Below are 22,249 nucleotides of genomic sequence, written 5' to 3'. Positions count from 1 at the left end.
TCCAGACCCGGATGGTGGCTCCATCCTTCTGCCTTGCAAGTCTCTTTCCGTTTCTTCTGTGGCCAGCTGTAACCCAGAACCAAACATGGTGGGGCATTCCGGGAAACGTCAATAGGTTCAGCTAAGCTGGCACGGTGCAAGGCCACGCATACCATCTCTCAACTGCATTATTCACACTCACGTAGCTACAGGTGTTTAAGTATTTATGTATTTATCACAGGAGCCTTGGGAAAGAGCCTTTTTAGTGAAACACACTGAAGTTGCTGTTTTTTCAGAGACAGAGTCTTGTTCTCTTGCTCAGGCTGGAGGGCAGTAGCACAGTCATAGCTTACTCTAGCCTCCAACACCTGTGTTCAAATGATCCTCCTGCCACAGCCTCCAGAGTAGCTGGGACTACAGGCATGCATCACCATGCTCAACTAATTTATTTTTTATTATTTTATTTTTAGAGATGTGCGTCTTGTTTTGTTGCCTACGCTGGTCTCAAACTTCTGGCTTTAAGTGATCCTCCCACTTTGGCTTCCCAAATTGCTGGGATTAATTACGGTGCCCAGCCCCGACTGAAGTTTTGACTGTTAAGAGAAGATAAAGTAACTAACTTGGCCCCTCAAGCCAACACTTTGTGGCCAGTAAATTCTGTTATTTATTTTTGTTGTTGGAGAAAAGAGGAAGCGAAAGAGAAGGATGAAGATTGTAGTAGAAATAAAGATTTCTGTTGAATCTTGAATTGGGTTTACAAAGCTTGCTTCCATTCTGAGTGCACGAGAGATTGGAGAAGCCTAGCTGCCTTTAGCTCCGTGTTTAATATTGAAGTGTCTGCGGAGTGGATGGAGTGAGCTTGCAGGGACAGGAGGGAGGGGCGCGAGTCCCTGCTGAGCTTAGAGTTTCCAGAGAAGATGAAAATTGATCAAAAGAAGCTGGAAAACCAATTTTTTTACATGAAGTCTTAGTAATTAAATATTCTACATATGCTTTTAAAAGTGTATTTATAAATATACATTTATACAATATATTTATAAATATACAATATATTTATAAATATACATTTATACACTATAGGTGTGCTTTAAAAAAGTATATATTCTACGTTATTTTGAATGCATCAAAATGTATCCATAAGTTGAAATTTGTTGATCATAATGTTTGTCTATATTTTTCCTGAGATTTTTGTCTGTTTACACTATCAGTTAGAGAGGTATGTTCAAATCTGTATACGATGAAGATTTGTCCATTTCTCCATTTCCACCTGTGAAATTTTGCTCCATAGATTTTGATCCTATGTTAATAGCTACATAAAACTTTAGAGCTGCTATGTTTTTCCAAATCTTTTTGTTATTCGAAATATGCCTCTCTTCTAGCTCTAGCTCTGCTTTTCGCCTTGAAGTCTGCTTTTATCTTAGTAGAGAGACTCCAGTTTCCTCTGGGTTAGTGTTTGCACGGCAGATCTTTTGCCATCTTTTTATTTGTCATCTGTCTTTGCGGTTGTCCCATCTTCTTAGGCTTGATTATTTTGGGTGGAGCCCTGGATACATATTTGAAAAAATAATTTGAGGATGAGGAAGGTCTCTCAAACTCCAAAAGGGAGTTTCCTTGTCTTCTGCCAGTTGTCTGGAGATACTTGATATCTGAGATTGTCATGATTCCAAGCTGAGTTGCAAACCCCTCAAGGCTGCCCTGTGGAATCCTAGCGCAGAGCCAGAGGCTGTGTGAGGGCCTTTTGCTCTTGCAGAGCCTTAACCTCAATCCTTGTCACTCTAGCCCTGTGATGTTGGAAAAAGAGCTGCTTAACCATCAGCTGTCCCTTCCAGAGTTGACAGAAGCCCCAGGAGTAAAACATCCCCATTGTAGGGCTCATCTGCTTGGGCACTGTGTTCCCCTATCTAGTGGCTTAGCAGTTATTAACTATTGCATCATTGCATTAGCTTTCTTTCTTTTTTTTGAGACATATCTCACTCTGTTGCCCAAGTTGGAGTGCAATTGTGTGATCTCAGCTCACTGCAACCTCCACCTCCCAGGTTCAAGTGATGCCCCGCCTCAGCCTCCTGAGTATCTGGGATTATAGGCATGTACCACACGCCCAGCTGATTTTTTGTATTTTTAGTAGAGATGGGGTTTCACAATGTTGGCCAGTCTGGTCTCGAACTGCTGGCCTCAAGTGATCCATCTGCCTCGGCTACCCAGACTTCTGGGATTATAGGCATGAGCTACTGCGCTGGGCCTGCGTTAGCGTTCTAATACTTTCAAGCATATTTGCAAAATATTTTGTCTGCCATTTCTAGCTGCCCTTAGTGGGACAGTTGATTCAAATTTCCTAGTCATCCTCCTTTACCAGAATCAGAAGTTCCTTGTTTATTTTCTATAGGAAAAACTCCTTTCTCTGCCATGGTTAACTGGCATTTTCTTTATGATGTAATATTTTGCTTCAAAAGCTGATGGTTATGGAATATTAAAATTTTACTTCATAATTTTTGTTTAATAGAACACATAGTGTAATTCTGGACATGGAAAACACAGAGTATAATTCTGTAGTTGTTAAAGAGGGGTGATTTTACAAAAGTTGGAAATATGCTACAAAGAGTTCTCATATTTAATAATATATTTTATCTTAATCTCACTTGTGTTTACAAAGCTTATAGATACTGTACATCACAGTAGACACTTGAAATAGTAAGTTTTTATTATCTGTGATACGTGTATTAGTCCATTCTCACATTGCTATAAAGACATACTGGAGACTGGGTAATTTATAAAGGAAAGAGGTTTAATTGACTCACAGGTCCACATGGCTGAGGACGCCTCAGGAAACTTACAACCATGGCAGAGGGGGAAGCAGGCACCTTCTTCACAGGCAGCAGGAGAGAGCGTGAGCTTGTGAAGAGGGAACTGTCAAACACTTATGAAACCATCACATCTCATGAGAACTCACTTGCTATCACGAGAACAGCATGGGAGAGACTGCCCCATCATCCAATCACCTCCCACAAGGTCCCTCCCTTGACACGTGGGGATTATGGGAATTACAATTCAGGATGACATTTGGGTGGGGACACAGAGCCAAACCATATCAATACGTTAACAATTATTTTAACAAAAAGGTTAGACAGGAGCAATTCGCTCAAGAGATCTATGGTGTATCATGGTGACTAAGTTAATAATAATATATAGTATATTTGAAAACTGCAGGCTGGGCACGGTGGCTCATGCCTGTAGTCCCAGCACTTTGGGTAGCCAAGGTGGGCAGATCACTTGAGGTCAGGAGTTCAGGACCAGCCTGGCCAACATAGTGAAACCCCATCTCTACTAAAAATACAAAAATTAGTCGGGCATGGTGGTGGGCACCTGTAATCCCACTACTCAGGAGGATGAGGCAGGAGAATTGCTTGAACCCAGTGGGGCAGAGGTTGCATTGAGCTGAGATCATGCCACTGCACTCCAGCCTCGGGACAGCAAGATGGTGTCTCAAAAAAAGAAAAAAAAAAAAGAAGAGTGCTAAGGGAGTAGATTTTAAGTGTTCTCACCACAAAACAACAAGCATGTGAGGTAATACAAATGTTAAACAGCTTGTTTTAGCCACTCCACAATGTATACATGTATCAGAACACAGCTTGTAAGTCATACATATATACAATTTTGTCAATTAAAATACAAGTAAATAGAAATTAAAAATATAAAATTTAACCAAAATGCTTAATGATCTGACAAAGGAACAAGGACTCTAGCTTAATTGGGAAAGTCGATCTTGAACAGAGAGCTCGGAGCCCTGCTGTCCTGGGGCATTCATAGGGCAGGAAGCCCTGCGTGGGGAGGATCTGGTGGAGATGGGGCAGCCTGCTGGGCTCTGGGTCCCAGCCAGAGGACCTCACCACACTCGACAGGGACTGTCACCGGCAGCCGCGGATCCCTGCGTGAAACCGGCAGGGCGCCACTTGATCAGCAGCTCCTGTTACTGTTAGCCTGGGAATTTCTGAATGAAACACACATGGAGGACATCTGCTGTCCAGGTTCCCCTGTCAGAGCAGTGAATATGGTGATTTTGTTTGAGAAAGGAAAAAGAGAAAGCCAGATATGAGCTCAATTTTGAGAGCCTGGTCGTGTTTCTGTATCACTGAGTTTGCTCCTAGAATATTTACTCCTTTGGGAGTGATTTTTTTTTCGATTAAATGAATGTGTTAGGCAATTTCAACTCATGATGTTTCTCTAGCCTAGGACTCTCCGTGAGCCACAGGCAGACCCATTTTATCCATCTGCCTTTTAGACATCTCCAGTTAGATGCTGTCCTCCACCTCAGACTCAGCATGTGCCCCACCCAAGTCACATCTCCCCTAACCCTCATCCTCTTCCGACTCTTGTCCTCTCTTTCCCTGAGATGAAGCTAGCCTTCAATGCTTTCCCCACAGTGCAGGAGAGCCCCTTGTGCTCAGAATGCAGGTGCTGTGGAGGCTGTTTGAACAGGCCCATCCAAGTACCCACACACCTGTGGATGAGCTGCTTGCCAAACCAGAGTTATGCACAAAACTCCATTCTTTTGGGTCATTATCATTGCTTTTTTGCAACAGTATCTCTTTCACTCAGGCTGAAGTGCAGTGGCATGATCTTGGCTCATTGCAGCCTTGACTTCCCAGGCTCAAGCAATTCTCCCACCTCAGCCTCCCGAGTAGCTGGAACTACAGGCACAACTACCATGCCCAGATAATTTTTGTATTTTTTGTAGAGATGGGGTCTCACTATGTTGCCCAGCTGGACTTGAATTCCTAGGCTCAAGCGATCCTCCCACCTTGGCCTCCCAAAGTAGTGGGATTACAGGTGTGAGCCACCGCACTCAGCCAAGTCCACTCTTATAATACACAGACAGACATTGTTAAGGGTCTACAGAAAGTCATTCATTTCATATTCCATATTCCAATTAAAAATTGTATTTAAATAAAGTTTACAGGGTACTCCCTTCCTCATTCCTCCCTGCCCTTCCTCATACTTGTCCCTGGAACATTCTCCGGGGCCTCAGCTGCCACTCTCTCCACCAGCCATCCTCATAATGACTTGTGACAAAAGAACAGACCCTTGCTGGGCCGTTCTCATTCAGAGGGACAAAAATGACTTCTCTGACCAAGAACTTTTCCAGATAAATGGAGACTAACGGAACACAACCACTAAATGCAACATATGATCCTACACTGGGCTCCAGACCAGATAAAGGACATTCCTGAAACAACCGGCAAACTTGGGACAAGGCCTGAAGATTAATACTCTTTAATAATAATAATAATGGTGTGTCCATGCTCATTTCCTGATGCTGATCATTATGCTGTGATTATGCAAGATGATGTCCTTGTTTTTAGGAAATCACACTAAGTCTCTAGAGATAAGGCGGCATTGTGCCTGCAACTTACTCTCAAATGTTTCAGGAAAAGAGTAAATGTGTGTGTTGGCCCACATGGGTGTGAAGTGTGTGTGTTTGCACACACATGGAGGGAGAAAGGATGAATGATAAAGCAAAGTAGTTAATTGTTCACATTTGGCCAATCTTGAACGGCATAGAACTCTTTGTACCATTTTCCCCACATTTTTGCAAGTCTTATATTATTTCAAAATAAGAGTTAAAAAAATCGGCTAGGCACAGTGGCTCATGCCTGTAATTCCAGCACTTTGGGAAGCTGAGGTGGGCGGATCACCTAAGGTCAGGAGTTTGCGACCAGCCTGTCCAACATGGTGAAACCCTGTCTCTACTGAAAATACAGAAATTAGCCAGTGGTGGTGGCGGGTGCCTGTAGTCCCAGCTACTCAGGAGGCTGAGGCAGGAGAATTGCTTGAACCCGGTGGGGCGGAGGTTGCATTGAGCTGAGATCATACCATTGTGCTCCAGCCTGGGAGACAGAGTGAGCCTCTACCTTTAAAAAAATAAAAATAAATAAAAAATAAATCTCCGCACTTGGAGTACTTCTGGGCCTCTTGGGCGCAGTCTGCTCCAAATTCAAGTTCTACTGTTGGGTTTCCAAAGAGGCTGAGCTCTCTGCTTCTTTCAAGCCAGATTCTCCAAATTCTCCTTACCTGGCTAAACAGACAATATGTCTTCCTGTCCTGGTGAGGTCTCCCGGTGACCTGACAGGTCATATCTATATCTACTCCCTATTTTTCATGTAGAAGCTTGCTTTGCTCTTTGATATCTCACTGGGTTCCACTTTTTCTCTCTATTACAAGAGCCAAAGGCTGGGTTTATCCGTTGCAACGTGTATCAGTCAGGATCTGTGCAGTAGGTCATGCCGCACTAACAAACTGCCCAAAGTTCAGCTTACTTAACTTTGTTGATAACTTGTGAGTTGATTTCTCACTCATGCCACATATCCAGCATGGCAAGTGAGGGCATGTCTGTGTTCACTGTAGTCACTTAGGAGCCCTGGGCGATGGAGGCTCCGTCTTGTCTCATGCTTCCAAAATCACCACAGCAGATGAAAATGAGTGTGGTGCATTACTCACTGACTCTGAAAGTTTTTCCTTTCCTTCTTCCTGTCCTTTCCTGTCCTCTCCTCCTCCTTCCTTCCTGTCTGTCTCTCTCTTTCTTTCTTTCTCTTTCTTATGCAGGGTCTCGTTCTGTTGCCTATGCTGGAGTGCAGTAGCTCCGTCTCACTGCAACCTCTGCCCCCCCGGGTTCAAGTGATTCTCCTGCCTCAGCCTCCCGAGTAACTGGGATCACAGGCGTGCACCACCAAACCCGGCTAATTTTTGTATTTTTAGTAGAGACAGTGTTTCACCATGTTGGACAGGCTGGTCTTGAACTCCTGGCCGCAGTTGATCCGTCTCCCTCAGCCTCCCAAAGTGATGGGATTACAGGTGTGAGCCACTGCGCTCGGTCATAGCGTTTATTTTCAAAAGAGACGAGTGATTTCCACTCATATTTCATTCACCCTAAAGTTCAGTCCTACATTGTGTTTGTGAGAAGGAGAAATAGAAATGCATTTGTCACAGCCCTGATGATTGTCGCAGTACTAACGCTCAGCAGTTAACCTGATTTTGAAAGTGAAACTTAGCAGTGCAGCAAAAGAGGCATGCCTATAAGAAGCAAGGACGCTGAGGGCCACCAGAGCCCAAGTTAGAATTACAGATTGGCCAAGCGTCGCCTGAGCGTCTCCTCCTCTGAGAGGCTGCCCTGACCTGCTCTGTGCTCCCACCATGACCTGCACGGACTTCTGTCTTCCCACCCTAGCATGCTTTCACTCTTCATTTTCTCATGATTTTCTGCCTTGTTAGGTAGATGAATTTTACATTCACCACAGATGTTTACTGCACGCACCTATCAATAGAAGGCACCTATTATTTGCAATAGAAGGCACTGCACTAGGTTCTGGGATATAAGAACAAATAAGACATGGGTTCTGCCCTCGTGGCATTTCCTGGCCTACCATGAAGACAGAGAGGAAAACAGACATTTTACGTTGAGAGGGTAGACCTCAGCGCAGCTGACCTATTTGGGAAGCAAGAGGGTGGCGAGAGGAGGGGAGGACGTGGGAGAGAGCTGCTGTGCACCACACTGGACAATCACCATCCAGGTTCTCCGTCCGTCATTCTCGCCGGTCAGGAAGAGGGCCCATGATGTGCAGCATGCCGGTGGTGAGATTAGAAGTCAGGGTTTAGAGGCTACGGATGTATCCTGGTTTTGCAAACAAGAAATACTTATTAGACATCTGCTACAATAGTAAAGGCTAATTCTACTTACATTTAAGTAACACTTTATAATTCAGGTGCCCGTGGAAATCATGGCTCATTTGACAAATGAGGACACTAAGGCAGGTAACTTGTTGGGGTCCTTAAAAGTCCCAACTACACCATTTAGAGCTCAGGGTCCTGATTCCCAGTCCAGCACACTTTCCAGTAATCCATCCTGCCTGGACCTTGTTTGAGACCCTACCTGCCTCTGAACGTCCTACAGTCTCCAGAAGAGTTTCCATTCACTTTCATGATAGGTGTGGGGAAGAGTCACATCGATTTAATCACAGTCCTTGGTTAGGATGAGCCAAGTGGATGTGTAAGATCCTCCTTTTCTCTGGCTTGCTGTTGGATAATTATAAGGATGAATGACGCACGATAAAAGTGACTTTTCAGGGGGTACCATCTACACTTGACATCCCAGCTACCAAGCAGATGCTTGCTGACTCACAGCTGCCGGTGTAGCCAGCCCTGCATGGTGATGTAATTGCTGTGGGATACAGGAAGATGGGAGGGGGAAGAAGAGCCTGGGGTCCTGCTTCTCTTGCCAGGATTCATTTGTCTGCTACAACTTGCAGCCAAGGAAAGGATGCTGAGTCTCTGGGGCCAACACGTGGAAATGCTGTGGCTGCAGGCCAACCTTATCTTTTCCATTTTCTGAGGTTTGGAAAGATTTCTGGCTCATGCTAGCCTCCCATTGATTAAATGAGATAATGTATGTAGAGGCCTTGGCACATAGTACATGGCCAATAAATGGTAATCTGTGGTAATAGTAATAATTACAGTAATAATGGCCTTAATTCCCATAGTAATAGATAAATAATTATTTAATAATCATAGTAATAATAAATATGATAATATTATAATAATCAGTGGTGTGGGGAGAGTAGTGCATTGGGAGGGAGGCTCCCAGTGGGAAAGAGCTGTATCAGTGATGCAAGAAAATAAAAAGCAAATTGTGTGGGAATGCGTTGTACTCTTCCCACAATTTTGCTGGCAAGCTAAAACTGCTCTAAAAAGTAAAGTCAATTATTATATATACATATATTTTATTTTATTTTATTTTATTTTTTGAGACGGAGTTTCACTCTGTCGCCCAGGCTGGAGTGTGGTAGAGTGATCTCAGCTCACCGCAAGCTCCGCCTCCCATGTTCACATCATTCTCCTGCTTCAGCCTCCCGAGTAGCTGGACTACAGGCGCCTGCCACCACACCCGACTAATTTTTTGTATTTTTAGTAGAGACGGGGTTTCACCGTGTTAGCCAGGATGGTCTCGATCTCCTGACCTCATGATCCGCCCATCTCAGCCTCCAAAAGTGTAATTGGTTTTTTTTTTTTTTTTTTTTTTTTGAGACGGAGTCTCGCCCTGTCGCCAGGCTGGAGTACAGTGGTGCCATTTCGGCTCACTGCAACCTCTGCCTCCCAGGTTCAAGCGATTCTCCTGCCTCAGCCTCCTGAGTAGCTGGGATTACAGGTGCCCGCCACCACACCTGGCTAATTTTTGTATTTTTAGTAGAGACGGGGTTTCACCATGTTGGCCACGCTGGTCTTGAACTTTTGACCTTGTGATCTGCCCACCTCAGCCTTCCAAAGTGCTGGGATTACAGGTGTGAGCCACCGCACCTGGCCAGCTTTTTTTTTTTTTTTTTAATGAAAGAACAAAATCCCAGACTGATGATTAGTTGGTATTATTGTGTTTCAGTTCTCTAAAAACAATGCACCTCCTTTTTGCGTGTACCAGGTGGACCAGCTTCCACCATTTTTAAATGGCCTCATTGGCTGTGCAGATACTCAAATGAGTCACATGTTAATGAAGAAGTAAAATTTGCTGGTAGGATGGTAGCTCCAGTGTCTCTTTTATTTACCACTGGGTGTTGAATGCTGGTGAAACTGACCCAGGACATGGCTGGGCACAGAAGCTGTAGGTCTTGGGCTCTCTGTGGTCTCTCCACAGAGCTAAGCAGCCACATCATCTCCACTCAGCATGGCTGCAGTGGGTATCTTGGCTGCGAGCAGCCCCTGGGAGGGTGCCCACCATGCCTCATGCCTAGTGAGAGCTCTCCAAATCCATAGACCAGGGCAAGTCTTGTCCAGACATTGCCAATGGGTTGGCTTCCTTTCCTTTGCCTGATGCAAGGTTCTCTTTTCTTTGAGTAGGAAAATGCCCAGATAATCAGAGAAGTGGAAGTGGACAAGGTCTCCATGCTCTCCGGGGAGCAGGTGGAGGCCATCAAGCAGCTCTGGCAAGATCCAGGCATCCAGGAGTGTTATGACAGGAGGAGGGAGTACCAGCTGTCGGACTCTGCCAAATAGTGAGTACAGAGCCCAGCCTGGCTGCCCGCGGTGCTTTCAGGCAAGCTCCGCCACACTTCAAAGAAGCTTCTCGCTGAACGCTGCTGAAATGCGGTGCACAGCGGCAGCGCTACCTGCCTCCGCTTTTCCGTATCCCACCTGACCTCTTGGTGCCATCTCTCACCACCTCCTAAAGCCGTCAGTCACTCTGTGGATCGCAGACCTCTCTTCCTGCCGACGCCCACCTGCTCTCTCTGTGTTCTAAGCCTGTCGTTTCCAGTGAGAGACTCAATCAAATCTGAGGTCCCTTAAGTGGGACTGATCTCCTTTGGAGTGCTTAAATTACCTGATATAAACAAGAAATACCCTTGCTTTTGGCTTCGACTTTCCTCCTCTCTATATTCCTCTGCCTTTCGGGTTTCCCCATCAGAAGACAGCCGGTCCAACTGCCCTAAAATCCTAAGTCAAGTTTAGAGCAGCGGGGCCATTGACCCATCAGCAGCTGATCTGGTGCTGCCCTCTAGTGGCACAGGCAGGCTGTGCTCCCAGCACACACAGGAAGCTCAATCCTTTGTTTATTGGCTGCCTGTGACGGCCTACACACTGTATTTTGGACCCATACAGCTCAACTTTTAATTCATTAATCCTTGAAGGTAAGAAGATTTCTATTTAGATGTCCCGGCATGCAAGCTGTCCCATACAGATGACAGATTTTCACTTTCTTAGGCATTTCCTGTTCACATCTGTAATCCCAGGGACTTGGAAGGCAGAGGTGGGAGGATCGCTTGAAACCAGGAATTCGAGACTAGCCTGGGCAGCAGAGCAGACCCCGTCTCTGCAAAAAATACAAAAAGTAGCTGGGCGTGGTGGCCTGTGCCTGTAATCCCAGCTACTCGGGAGGCTGAGGCGGGAGGATGTCTTGAACCTAGGAGATTGAGGTTACAGTGAGCCTTGATTGCACCACTGCAATATAGCCTGAGTGACAGAGTGAGACTCTGTCTCAAAAAAAGGAAAATTTAAATAAATAAATAAATAATATCCCAGGGCAATGCCTCCTCAGTCTGGCCACTGGGCAACAGTTTGATATGGGTCCTTCTTAAAGTGGCAATAACTCCTGCTTCTGCAGCTCAGCTTTCTCACGTGTCCCATATCATCTTCCATCCCCTGAGGCTCAGGAATCCCTTCCCCAGATTTGCCTCCTTCCCTTTGGGTACCACTGTCACCCTCGGAGCAGGCATTGAGCTGGACAAGGCATTGGGCAGGAGAGGAAGCCTGAAGTGTCACCTCCTGTGGTTTCAATGGCCTTTCTTTGGTGTTTATCCCGGGCTGAGAGTTTAATGTCATTAATCCAGGTTGGCACAACTAATCTAAGTACAGGAATGTTTAGGTGCAAAAAAGCCTCAAGGCAGGAAAATAAACCCCAATAAGGTGTTAGATCAGCATAGGGAGGTGGAAGAAGGAAAGAAAGGGCCACGGAGGAGGGTTTGCCTTTGACACCTCAAGGAGCCAGGGATGGGCACGACGTTCCTGAGCCATAGCTGAGGTGGCCTGAGTTAGCTGCCTCTGTGAAGTCCTGGGGATTGGCTAGGGCTCTTGATATAGATCCATTTGGGGAAGACCCACCAGACCTGCTACACAATTCAATGTAACCCTGCAAACCATGGGGGCGAGGCCACTGACATGGACGAGGGGCATGGCTAGGGTGGTGGGCAGAGCTGTCACAGAGAAAACAGCCTCTCCTAAACCCAGTTGCCCAACCTTCCAAACCGGCAGGACTCAAGGCACTTGCTCATTTTCTCCATCTGAGCCAGCGGTTTTCAATCCCTTGGCTAGAGAGGTCTGCTTGCGATGCGCCAGGCACTGTGGTAAGGGCTGCAGGTAGTAAACAACCAATGCTCTCTGCTCTCAGAGAATGTACAGTCTGGTGGAGCAAGTCAGGTATAAATCAAATAATGACACATCAAAGTACAGCAAAAACAGTGATAAGCCCTGGGACTGTATCTGGGTAGGGAGGTGGATTGTGGAAGGCTGCCCCAGTGCTTTGCTTCTGGAGCTGAAGGCATGTGGTGAACAGGTTTGCCTGTGACCTCTTGGTTAGCCTCCATGTGAACCTGCTCAGCCCCTGATCCTGTGCTGGGACAGGGCGGGGCTGGTCTCAGCTTGCAGGGGCCTCTAGCTCTGCATCTCCAACTCTTTTGTTAGCTAGGGCCTGAGTTACAGTTATTTTACCTAAAAATGTCTTTTAGAAAGGCCTTAAAGTTGTTGTTGTTGTTTTTTTTAAAGGATTCTCTTATTTTACTACAGAAAAAAAAAATGTATGTTTTAAGCTCAGGGCTTCAATATATGGCCAAAAATAAGTGAAGGCAAGTTTTGGGTTATTTTAGGAGATGTATAGTTTCCCAGTGTCTTCAACAGGAAAACTTTTTCTTGTTGCTGTTGTTTTGAATTTCTCCTCGGCCTGTTTTACGTCTGTGTATTTTCTTAGAAACTCTATTTAGTTCATTGAGCAAAGCTTTGGAGAACAGCATCTCCATTATATAATGTTCTTGGACAAGGGTGAGTGGGAGGGAGAAGGGCCTCTGGAGGGAGCATGACAGATGGGGCGTTGGAGACAGCCATTTCCAACATCCTGGTCCCTCCAGCCCCACTGTCTCCCTCGCTGGTCAAATAGAAGCGATGGAGCTTAGAACCCAGGAGCCAGAGACGGAGTGCTCTGCAGATGTCCCAGAAGGCTCATGAAAGTCCTTCTGACCCATATTGTCTTCAAAACAGTCGTAGGAAGGATGGAGAAGCCTGGCCTGGGGCTGGCTCTTAGGAAAGTAATTGATGGAATTCATGTGTCTGTGTGGGGCTCACTGTGAGTTGGGGGGTGACTTCCTTTGAATAGGATGGACATTTCTCCCTTCTCTAAGAGGAGACTCAGTTCCTCGTTCTCTGATATACAGTTACCTGACTGACATCGACCGCATCGCTACACCATCATTTGTGCCGACACAACAAGACGTGCTTCGCGTCCGAGTGCCCACCACCGGCATCATCGAGTATCCATTTGACTTGGAAAACATCATCTTTCGGTAAGTCCGTCCCCCTGATGTAGCATGAAGAATCCACCCAGGCGTGGAAGTCCCCAGATGGATTCTTAAACGTGTTATTGCTAAGCAGGGATTATATCTCTTAGGACAGAGTGACCCTCTCTGCTCGGGGTATTTAGAACTGTGGTAGATCTCAACCCTAGAATGGAGAGGAAGTCACCTTCCTATTACCCTTGGAGAAGAAGGGTTTCCTTACTGGAACCTGGAATGGTTCTTATGTGTAACTCTCACACACACACACACACACACACACACACACACACACACACGTATATACTTCTGTATCCCACAAATTGAATATAGTGATTATCGATGTCTTCTCTTTAAAGGTGAATAATATTTCCTTTCTCCTCTATTTTCTCCTCCAAGATTTATCCTTAGAAAATTAAGAATTTATACAAAAATGTGTATTAAAACTATGAAGAATAATATATAAAAACTAACAGCTGTGTAAAAATGTATGCATTTCTACTTACAAATATAGGGAATACTTTTAGGATGACTTCAGTGAATCTTCACTGCATTTAGTTATGGTAAAAAGTGAATAATATAGGGCATATACGTAGCACTGCACATTTCAAAGCACTTTTATATCCACTATTTCCCTTGTTCTTCCTAAAAATTATCGCACATGATTTTCTAGTTGAGACAACACACCAGTCCTCCCACATCTGGGTCCTGTCTGATCCCCAGTTATAGCTCAGTGCTTCTCTATCCAGAATTGCTGTGTTTGGGGAGCCCTCGGGTCCAGCCCCTCAAAAATGTCCCCCATCTATATTAGCATATCCCTGATTTTAATAGTAGCCCCCTGTGCGCCCATGAATTTCTCTAGGCCTTTTCACAATTAACTGCTTTTTGCCATGTCCAAAACCTCTTAGAGAGAGGCTCCCAAGGATTTTTTTTGTTTTGTTTTAGAAAAGACTTTTATTTCTTCTAAGTTTATCCTTCTTGGACTGTGAAGAATGGGTTTTGCATTACTTTCTAGAGTCTGCTGAATGGGTTTAACATCCTTCACCAGTGAAATCTATTGCTTTACAACTCAGAGCACCTCTCCCAGTGGGATATTTCTGGCTGAAAAATTCTGACCTTTGAAATTGAGGCCTTTATAGAATGGCTTCTTCAAGCTCAGCCTTTTGACAGTTGCAATGTCCTGTTTCCAGATGGTTCCCTGCTGTGATAGCCAGCCACGAACACGTCATTGTGGGAGTGGTCGCACCTCCAGGACATGGTTCAAGGACAGGATTGAATTTTTCGTTTTCCTTCCTGCACTTTTCTGGACAACAGTTCTGGGTGGTTGGCCTGTGGGCCACCTAAGCACATCGACCCAGGGTCTTCAGGGACTGGTGTGTGTGTGGTGGGGCGGTGAGGTAGGGGTGGGTGAGGGTGACTTGGCAGCTGTATCTGGTCCATTATGTGTTTTCTTTGGCTCACTTGGTATTATTAAAAATCGTTTGAGCTAACACATTGGATACCTTGTTTCTCCTGAAAGGCAGAGGCTGTGGTCATGGCAAGCCTGCGTTTTGTTCTGCAGAGCTTGGCTGCAGGTACGCGGCAGGTTTCCCTGCAGACAGGGCCCCCGGCTGTTGTGCCGTGTATGTTTTTATACTTTGGGGAACCCACTTGCCTCATTCCCATAAACTGCCTGATTTGCGGCAGGTTTCCCTGCAGACAGGGCCCCCAGCTGTTGTGCTGTGTATGTTTTTATACTTTGGGGAACCCACTTGCCTCATTCCCATAAACTGCCTGATTCCTGGAGCATTTGAGCTCGTGATCCCTGGGCTGCGAGTTGCTGAAATTTTCCCCAGAGACACAGATAGAGGCTTTGGATTTCTGTGCTGGACAGAGGACACTTGTAGGTTTTTATAGGGAACAAGAGGTGGCATCCAGAGAATGCAGAAAGGATTTACGGTAAAATAGAGGAGCCACGAAAACAGAATAGGCTCAGGTCCTGAGTCCAGCGTGGGGGACCCGGAAGACAGCTGGCTACTCTGTCCCTCTTGTGTCTGGTATCCAGGGACTCTGCAGTGGTCGCCACAGGACCCAAGTGGATGTTTGCGTTTTCTGCCTGGACACTGGTTAGCTTCCTAACCAGCAGGCTTCCCAAGTCACCTCTGCATGTCTTCAGAAATGTCATTTACATTCTCTGCCTTCTTTGCCAGGAAACATCCAGTGGTCCCTCATTGCTTAAAGCAGCAGCATCAAACATTTTAAAACTTAGGACCTCTTTTCTGTCTTAGAAATTATTGAGGACCCCAAAGAGCGCTGGTTTCCATGCTGTAATAATTCATGTCCTTTTCCCCCAAAGTGTCATGTATTCCAACCTTTGAAGGATCTGTGTTTCTACACAACAGGATGGTGGATGTTGGTGGCCAACGATCGGAAAGACGGAAATGGATTCACTGCTTTGAGAGTGTCACCTCCATTATTTTCTTGGTTGCTCTGAGCGAATATGACCAGGTCCTGGCTGAGTGTGACAATGAGGTACGCTAGGCGGGAAGTTTGGGTAGCTGTGGAAGCCAGAGCCCTATTCTGTGGTTTCTAAGAAGGCAACCAGGTCAGGAAATAGACCCTCGTCATTAGGTTCAACAGTCTTGCTACTCAAAGTGTGACCTGTGGACCAGTGGCACAGGCATCACTGGGATGGCTTGTTAGAAATGCAATCTTACTGAATCAACCCCAACCAACTACATCAGAATCTACATTTTAACAAGACCCCAGGTAATTCAAATATGTATGAAAGGCTGAGAATCATGGGCCTGGAACCCGGGTTCTAAACTTGAATGCACACTGGAGTTCGCTGAGGGACTTAATGAAAACCTGGTGCCTGAGTCCAACCCCAGAGATTCTGATTGAATTGGTGGTGAAGGGGGCCTGAGTGGGGGGAATTTTAAAAAGCACCCCAGGTGAATCCACTGTGCTGTGAAGGTTGGAACCTATTCAAAAGCCTAGGTTCTCATCCTTGGTGGCATAGTGGAATCTCTTGGCAAGCGTTTTACAAATGCCATCTCTTGGACCGAACACTAAAATTTCATATTTACTGAGTTTAGGTTGAGGCTTCTTTCGAGAGTCCACTAGGGATTCTACTGCACCGCCAACGCTGAGCAGCACTATCTCTAAAACACTTTACCTGGGCGCACAGGCTTCCTAACCTCCATAGGCCCATGGTGCTCCCAAATTAGATCCCTACTGGAACTGGGGTGGGCAGTGGTGCTGGATGCTTGGAGCTGTTCTGGGGCTGCCCAGGATTGCATCTGCCTTCACGTCTCCTGGGAGGGACCCCCTCAGGGCAGCTGGGATGGATCCAGCCTGGTCAGGCACACATTGTCCCCTCAGAGCGGCCATAGCACTGGCTGCATCCAATTCCATCAGTGGGAGCTGCCCTGAGAGTGAAGAGGACCCTCAGACCCTCACAGCCACCTCTCTGTCAGGTTGGGGACAGTTGCGGTGGAACACTCATGTCCTCCTTACCATCTTTTCCCCTGAACTTGCATTAAGACCTCTTGACCTTTTAGAAAAATGTCTTTTGTTTCCAAGGCATGAAAGTAAATCAATAAAGGACTCAGTCCAGGATTAGGCAATAACTGAACAAATTGTATCTTGTATTTCTTGAGAGCAGACTTTTCTCTGAGGAGCATAGCTTATATTACCTAATTAGTGGAGGATTAACCCATTTAATTGTGTCATTGTGCAAAGAACAGAAATCTTGGCTGCCGCCCAGCTCTCTCAACTGGAGATTTTTTTGTTGTTAAGACAAGACATTCAGTTATCAATATAAAAAAATGGCTCCAAATTTGTTTCAGGAATTATTTGTGATGTTCCTCAGGAAACTCAAAAGATTAGTAAGGTGCACAAGGGACCAGTATCTCAGCCCAAAGTGCTTAGAAATTAACACTTTCTTCTCTCTTAAAAATCACAAAATATTTGAGAAAAATTAAGTGGTTGCCACTCCAGACTTTCCCCTCCTGGTTGTAGATCTGTGTTATATCCACTCTGTATACTGTCTGGGAATTTTTCATATACTTTATTTCCTTGGAGATCATTATCAATAAGATCATAATAAATTTTAAAGCTTTAATACATTCCAGATCGTAATTCCCCCAGAGTGTGCGGAGTGGCAGAAGGAGCCTGGGTGTCTGGAAGTTGTGGGGAAAGAGTGATTGATGGCATGGCCCTCTTGAGTGTGTGTGCTGAGCTTGGATGTTTTTCACTCTGATCCCATCCTTCCCTACAGGAAAGTTCTTATTTCTTTCCTCTTAGAAATACTTGAGAAAGAACGGAATGCTATCTAGAACAATTATTGTCACAGATAAGATTTGTTTGTGCCCTGTCTGCTCTCAGTAAATTAGGAGCATTTAGTATCTTCTTGCCAATGTCTGACATTTAGAAATTATCACTGTCTTTCTACGTAACCTTCCCCAGGTCCCACTATTACAGGGGCTCGGGAAAGTTATGTAAATATTCCAGATAAGGCCAGGCACGGTGGCTCACGCCTGTAATCTCAGCATTTTGGGAGGCTGAGGCAGGCAGATCACGAGGTCAGGAGATTGAGACCATCCTGGTTAACACAGTGAAACGCTGTCACTACTAAAAATACAAAAAATTAGCCGGGCGTGGTGGTACACACCTGTTGTCCCAGCTACTCGGGAGGCTGAGGCAGGAGAATCGCTTGAACCCAGGAGCTGGAGGTTGCAGTGAGCCGAGATTGTGCCACTGCACTCTAGCCTGGGCAACAGAGTGAGACTCCATCTCAAAAAAAAACAAAAAACAAAAAACAAAAAAAGACGTTCTGAACAACAGTATGCTCACCCATCAAACGGGCCACTGCTCTGCTTATAGTGTGGCACAGGGTGGGTTCACAGTAGCACTGCCTCCCGTCTCTGCCAATGTCTAGCATTCCTAGGGGCAGTGGCCTTGCTGGAAGAGCCTTGTCATTTGACTGCTGAGGCCCAGTCTGGAAGCCCATAACCAACTGAGGAGGCCGTGTCAGGTCTGAAGTTGGCACTTCCCTACTTGGTAATCCCAATGATCACATGACACAGGAAATTTGTCAAATGTGGGTAGGAACCTTCCTTCTCCAAGTTGCACCAAAGCCTTTCTTATTTCCTCCCTGTGAGTTTTGGGCTGGAGAAGAGCTGGGATGCAACAGGAGAGGCCACCCAGAAGGGGAAGGTTGGTAAGAGGCTTGGGGAGGGGCAAACAGAAGTAGGAGGCCTGTTGCCTTGGGCTCCACATGCTCACCAGCTTCAGCAGACAGTGGTCCAGAGACTGCGACAGGGCAAGGGAAGAGATGGATGGACTGGCAATGTGCCATGTTGTTTCCAAAATATTTCCTTTCTACTTCATCCCAAGTCCCTTGTTTTTCACTTAGAACCGCATGGAAGAGAGCAAAGCCTTATTTAAAACCATCATCACCTACCCCTGGTTTCTGAATTCGTCTGTGATCTTATTCTTGAACAAGAAGGATCTTTTGGAAGAGAAAATCATGTACTCTCATCTAATTAGCTATTTCCCAGAATACACAGGTAAGTGTCTATCTTGTGGACGGTATTTCTGTGTTGATCTCGTCTACCTCCTGGGCATCAGTCTAGAGTTACCACAGCAAAAAGGGTCTCCCTGGTCTGCCTAGAACACCCTCTGTCCCTATTCCCACCTTCAAACAGAAGCTCTAGTTGCACCATTGTGTGTTTTCACCGAAGCACCTCCACACACGCTTCCCCCCGTACTGGGAATATCCTTGCCAACTCCTTTCACTGCCTCCACGTTGTTCTCCAAAACCCAGCAAAGGCCTCCCCTTCTCTGGGAGCATTTATGGCCTCCCCTGCCCATCCGGTCTGCAGTAGGGGTGCCTCCTCCTTTCTGCTCCCTTGGCAGCCTGATCCCCGCTTGCTCTCTTGGCCACATCACGCTATGTCGTATCCTCTGCTCACTCAGCTTTCTTCCCAGTTGGCTCCGTGAGGGCAGAGATCTGCTTGATTTATCTGTGCATTCCTCGTGCCAGTCGGAGTACCTGGTGCTTCTTATGTGTATGTTAGACTGTGGCATCCCTTTTCCCAGACACATGGCGGACTCTGAAGTTCTTTTTACATAACATGTCCAAGGTAGGAGAGTCTCATGCCCTGTTGCTAATTGTTTCTGGTACAGGAGATCTCAAACATTCAGTTTGACACTGATATTTAGTGGATTCATGTTTCAGCTCTCTTCTTTCCCCTTTTACTAACCATACTGGCTGTGCAGTATAGCACCCTCGAGCTTTAAAATCAGCCTGATAATGTTAGTTCCCACATTCTTCCTTTTATCTCTCCTAGACCAGAGCCGTCTGTCCATATGTGTTAGCAAGGATTACTTCTCTTCAAAAGTGGTCCAAATCAGACAAATTGGGTCACTATGTTTAAACAAATCGCCATAAAGTACAATTTTTAGATACCAGAGGACATTTTAAAATATGACTATTTTATGGGTTCATGATGAGATACCATAAAAATAATGCTGCAGGCAAACTGTTCCCTAGAAATAAAGATCAAAGCAGGATCTCAAATAAGAACAAGAGTACATTAAAAAATGGTTCTTGGGGCCAGGCACAGTGGCTTACGCCTGTAATCCCAGCACTTTGAGAGGCCAAGGTGGGTGGATCACCTGAGGTCAGGAGTTCAAGACCAGTGTGGCCAACATGGTAAAACCCCGTCTCTACTAAAAATACAAAATCGCTGCATGTAGTGGCACGCATCTGTAATCCCAGCTACTTGGGAGGCTGAGGAAGGAGAATTGCTTGAACCCCAAAAGTGGAGGTTGCAGTGAGCTGAGATTGCGCCACTGTACTCCAACCTGGGCTACAGAGCAAGACTCTGTCTCAAAAAACAAACAAACAAAAATGGTTCTTGGGAGGACATGGTGTTAAGTCTGTGTCTTTATTCCCCTAATTGCACTTGTGACTAGGACCAAAGCAGGATGTCAAAGCTGCCAGAGACTTTATCCTGAAGCTTTACCAAGATCAGAATCCTGACAAAGAGAAAGTCATCTACTCTCACTTCACGTGTGCTACAGATACAGACAACATTCGCTTTGTGTTTGCTGCTGTCAAAGACACAATTCTACAGCTAAACCTAAGGGAATTCAACCTTGTTTAAAAGCTGCTGCCCACTCCTCCCCCATAACAGAAGATGTGATTTGCAAACTCCTTGTTTTATTTGCAAGTGCTTCTGACATCTCCAGAGCCAGCCCCGTGCCAGGCACTAAGGACGCCACGCAGATCATGGAGACAGAGATGGGTGATGGAACTTGGAAGACATTTGAGTTTACCAAAATACTTTAAAAGTCCTTGCATCCCAAATTGTATTAATAATTATTTTCTTGACTTTTGGCTGTAAGATTTTGTGTAATTTTTGAATTTGGTGTTTTCTAGAATTTTTAAAGGCCACTTTGATTTAGTTTTAAATTTCAAATATGTTTAGAAATAGCAATTAAAATTATGTAAGCAAGGAGCCTGTTTATAGATCATGCCTTGAAACCTCTAGAACTAATCTGGGTGACTTTTAAAAAAATGCTAATGAGTCTGAAGCTTTTTATTAAATCTTGTAATTTAGAGACATTTTTAATTTTCACCTCATGCTGAAGGCTGACTCCTTTAACTTGCCACCAAAGATTTTTTTTTTGAACACTTAGTTCTTTTTGTGTGTTAATTTTCTAAGCCTAATTAATAGATATACAAGTATATCTAACTTAGCTTTGCCACAATTTGATCACCATGAAGCCAAAGCTGGCATAGAGTAATGGGCTCTAGATAGCATGTATGTTGTATTGGTGAAAAATGTGTGTGTGTATATATACATTTTTATCCCCAATGTATAGTATATGACTAGGTCTTGTAAACGTATGAAATGGCTAAAAGCCCACACTGTTTGACAAATGTTATGTAACCCTGCCAAAGTTCTGATGGCCACCACAGATTTGCTGTTTGAATTATGTATGCTGTGCCTTTCTGAGGAGGCTAAGAATATACCATTCTGCTATTATCATTGGGTTATGTTGTGTTTCTTAGAGCTCATGGTTGACTGATGGTTCTGCTCCTAAACAGGAAAATGCTGTGGCCTTAATAGTAACTCGGAAACTTTCTTAAGATTCCTCCTTTCAAGGCCAGTCTGTACGCATCATCGTGGCATGCTGCAGTTCCCTCAGTAGCTGGCTGGGTCAAGCAGAAGGAGAATCCTCTGGGAAGTAAGAGCGCTCCACACTAAAGGCCCAAGATGGTTTTGTGCATGTGTGCACACACGCCTGCGCGCACACACACCATTTGGGGATATAAGGTATGAAGTGTCTATCTCAAATCAGTCTATAAAATGCACCTCGGTTGGCTAACATACTTTATGGAACCATGCGTCCCCATTCTGTGGGAACAATTCCAAGTGCTGAAAAAGACAAATTATTCTGATATGTAGCGATTCTACAATAGCAACATCTAACTTTAAAAAAATGAATCCTTACTCAAGAGATCAATGCAATAACAACAACTTTTGTGGAAGTTCACAGATTGATGTTAAAATTTATCTAGAACAGTAAAGGTCCAGAAATAGCCGAGACAATTTTGCACGAGAACAGAGAGAGGGGAGTGGAGCTCTTTAGGATATCTAGAAGCACAAACAAAATACAAGACAATCCCCCTCCCCACCCATGATGGGCTAGAGGCTATGGACTGGGTTTCACTAGCCAATTAACATAAAAAGGGTTCAACAGAATCCAGTAATCGGGGAAATTAAACAATGAAGAATTCCATTTCTTATTTCAAGCACTTTTTAGCATTGAGTTTTTGTTAATTTATAGTTGGCTGACCACTTAAAGCATACAAGAAAATGATGGCTTTCCATATTCTAGTTGTAGGAGGGCTGTTAAATAAGTCATTCAAAGGGTGGTAACAATATTTTCTTAAGGCGTGGAAAGGCTAGACTCTCAATATCAGAGGTGAATTACCTCTGCCAATGTTGATTCTGCCAGTAGAAAATTCCCTCCTGGCCCTTCATTCAATATACTCATTACTTACTGGGGAAATGAGTCATGCGGAGTTTTCTAAGGTTAAGAGGCAGAATGTCGGTGGTTAAGAATTCACTAGGTTGAGACCATCCTGGCCAACACGGTGAAACCCCATCTCTACTAAAACTAAAAAATACAAAAATTAG

The 22,249-nt window shown here is 45.0% G+C and overlaps 1 protein-coding gene across 1 annotated transcript in view; it reads left to right on the top strand.

Moving 5' to 3' along the window:
• GNA14 (G protein subunit alpha 14) overlaps positions 1 to 21,091 on the top strand; it is a 216,167-nt gene extending 195,076 nt beyond the window's left edge. The window contains exons 3-7 of the mRNA XM_005581975.5: positions 9,856 to 10,010; positions 12,936 to 13,064; positions 15,434 to 15,563; positions 18,451 to 18,604; positions 20,016 to 21,091. Of these exons, the coding sequence (XP_005582032.1) occupies positions 9,856 to 10,010; positions 12,936 to 13,064; positions 15,434 to 15,563; positions 18,451 to 18,604; positions 20,016 to 20,206 (759 nt within the window). The 3' untranslated portion in view covers positions 20,207 to 21,091. The remainder of the gene's footprint in view (positions 1 to 9,855; positions 10,011 to 12,935; positions 13,065 to 15,433; positions 15,564 to 18,450; positions 18,605 to 20,015) is intronic.
• The last annotated feature ends 1,158 nt before the right edge of the window (positions 21,092 to 22,249 follow it).

This window comes from Macaca fascicularis, chromosome 15 (assembly GCF_037993035.2).
Source record: "Macaca fascicularis isolate 582-1 chromosome 15, T2T-MFA8v1.1".
Taxonomy (NCBI): Eukaryota; Metazoa; Chordata; class Mammalia; order Primates; family Cercopithecidae; genus Macaca; species Macaca fascicularis.
This window is presented reverse-complemented; position numbering and strand designations above follow the sequence as displayed.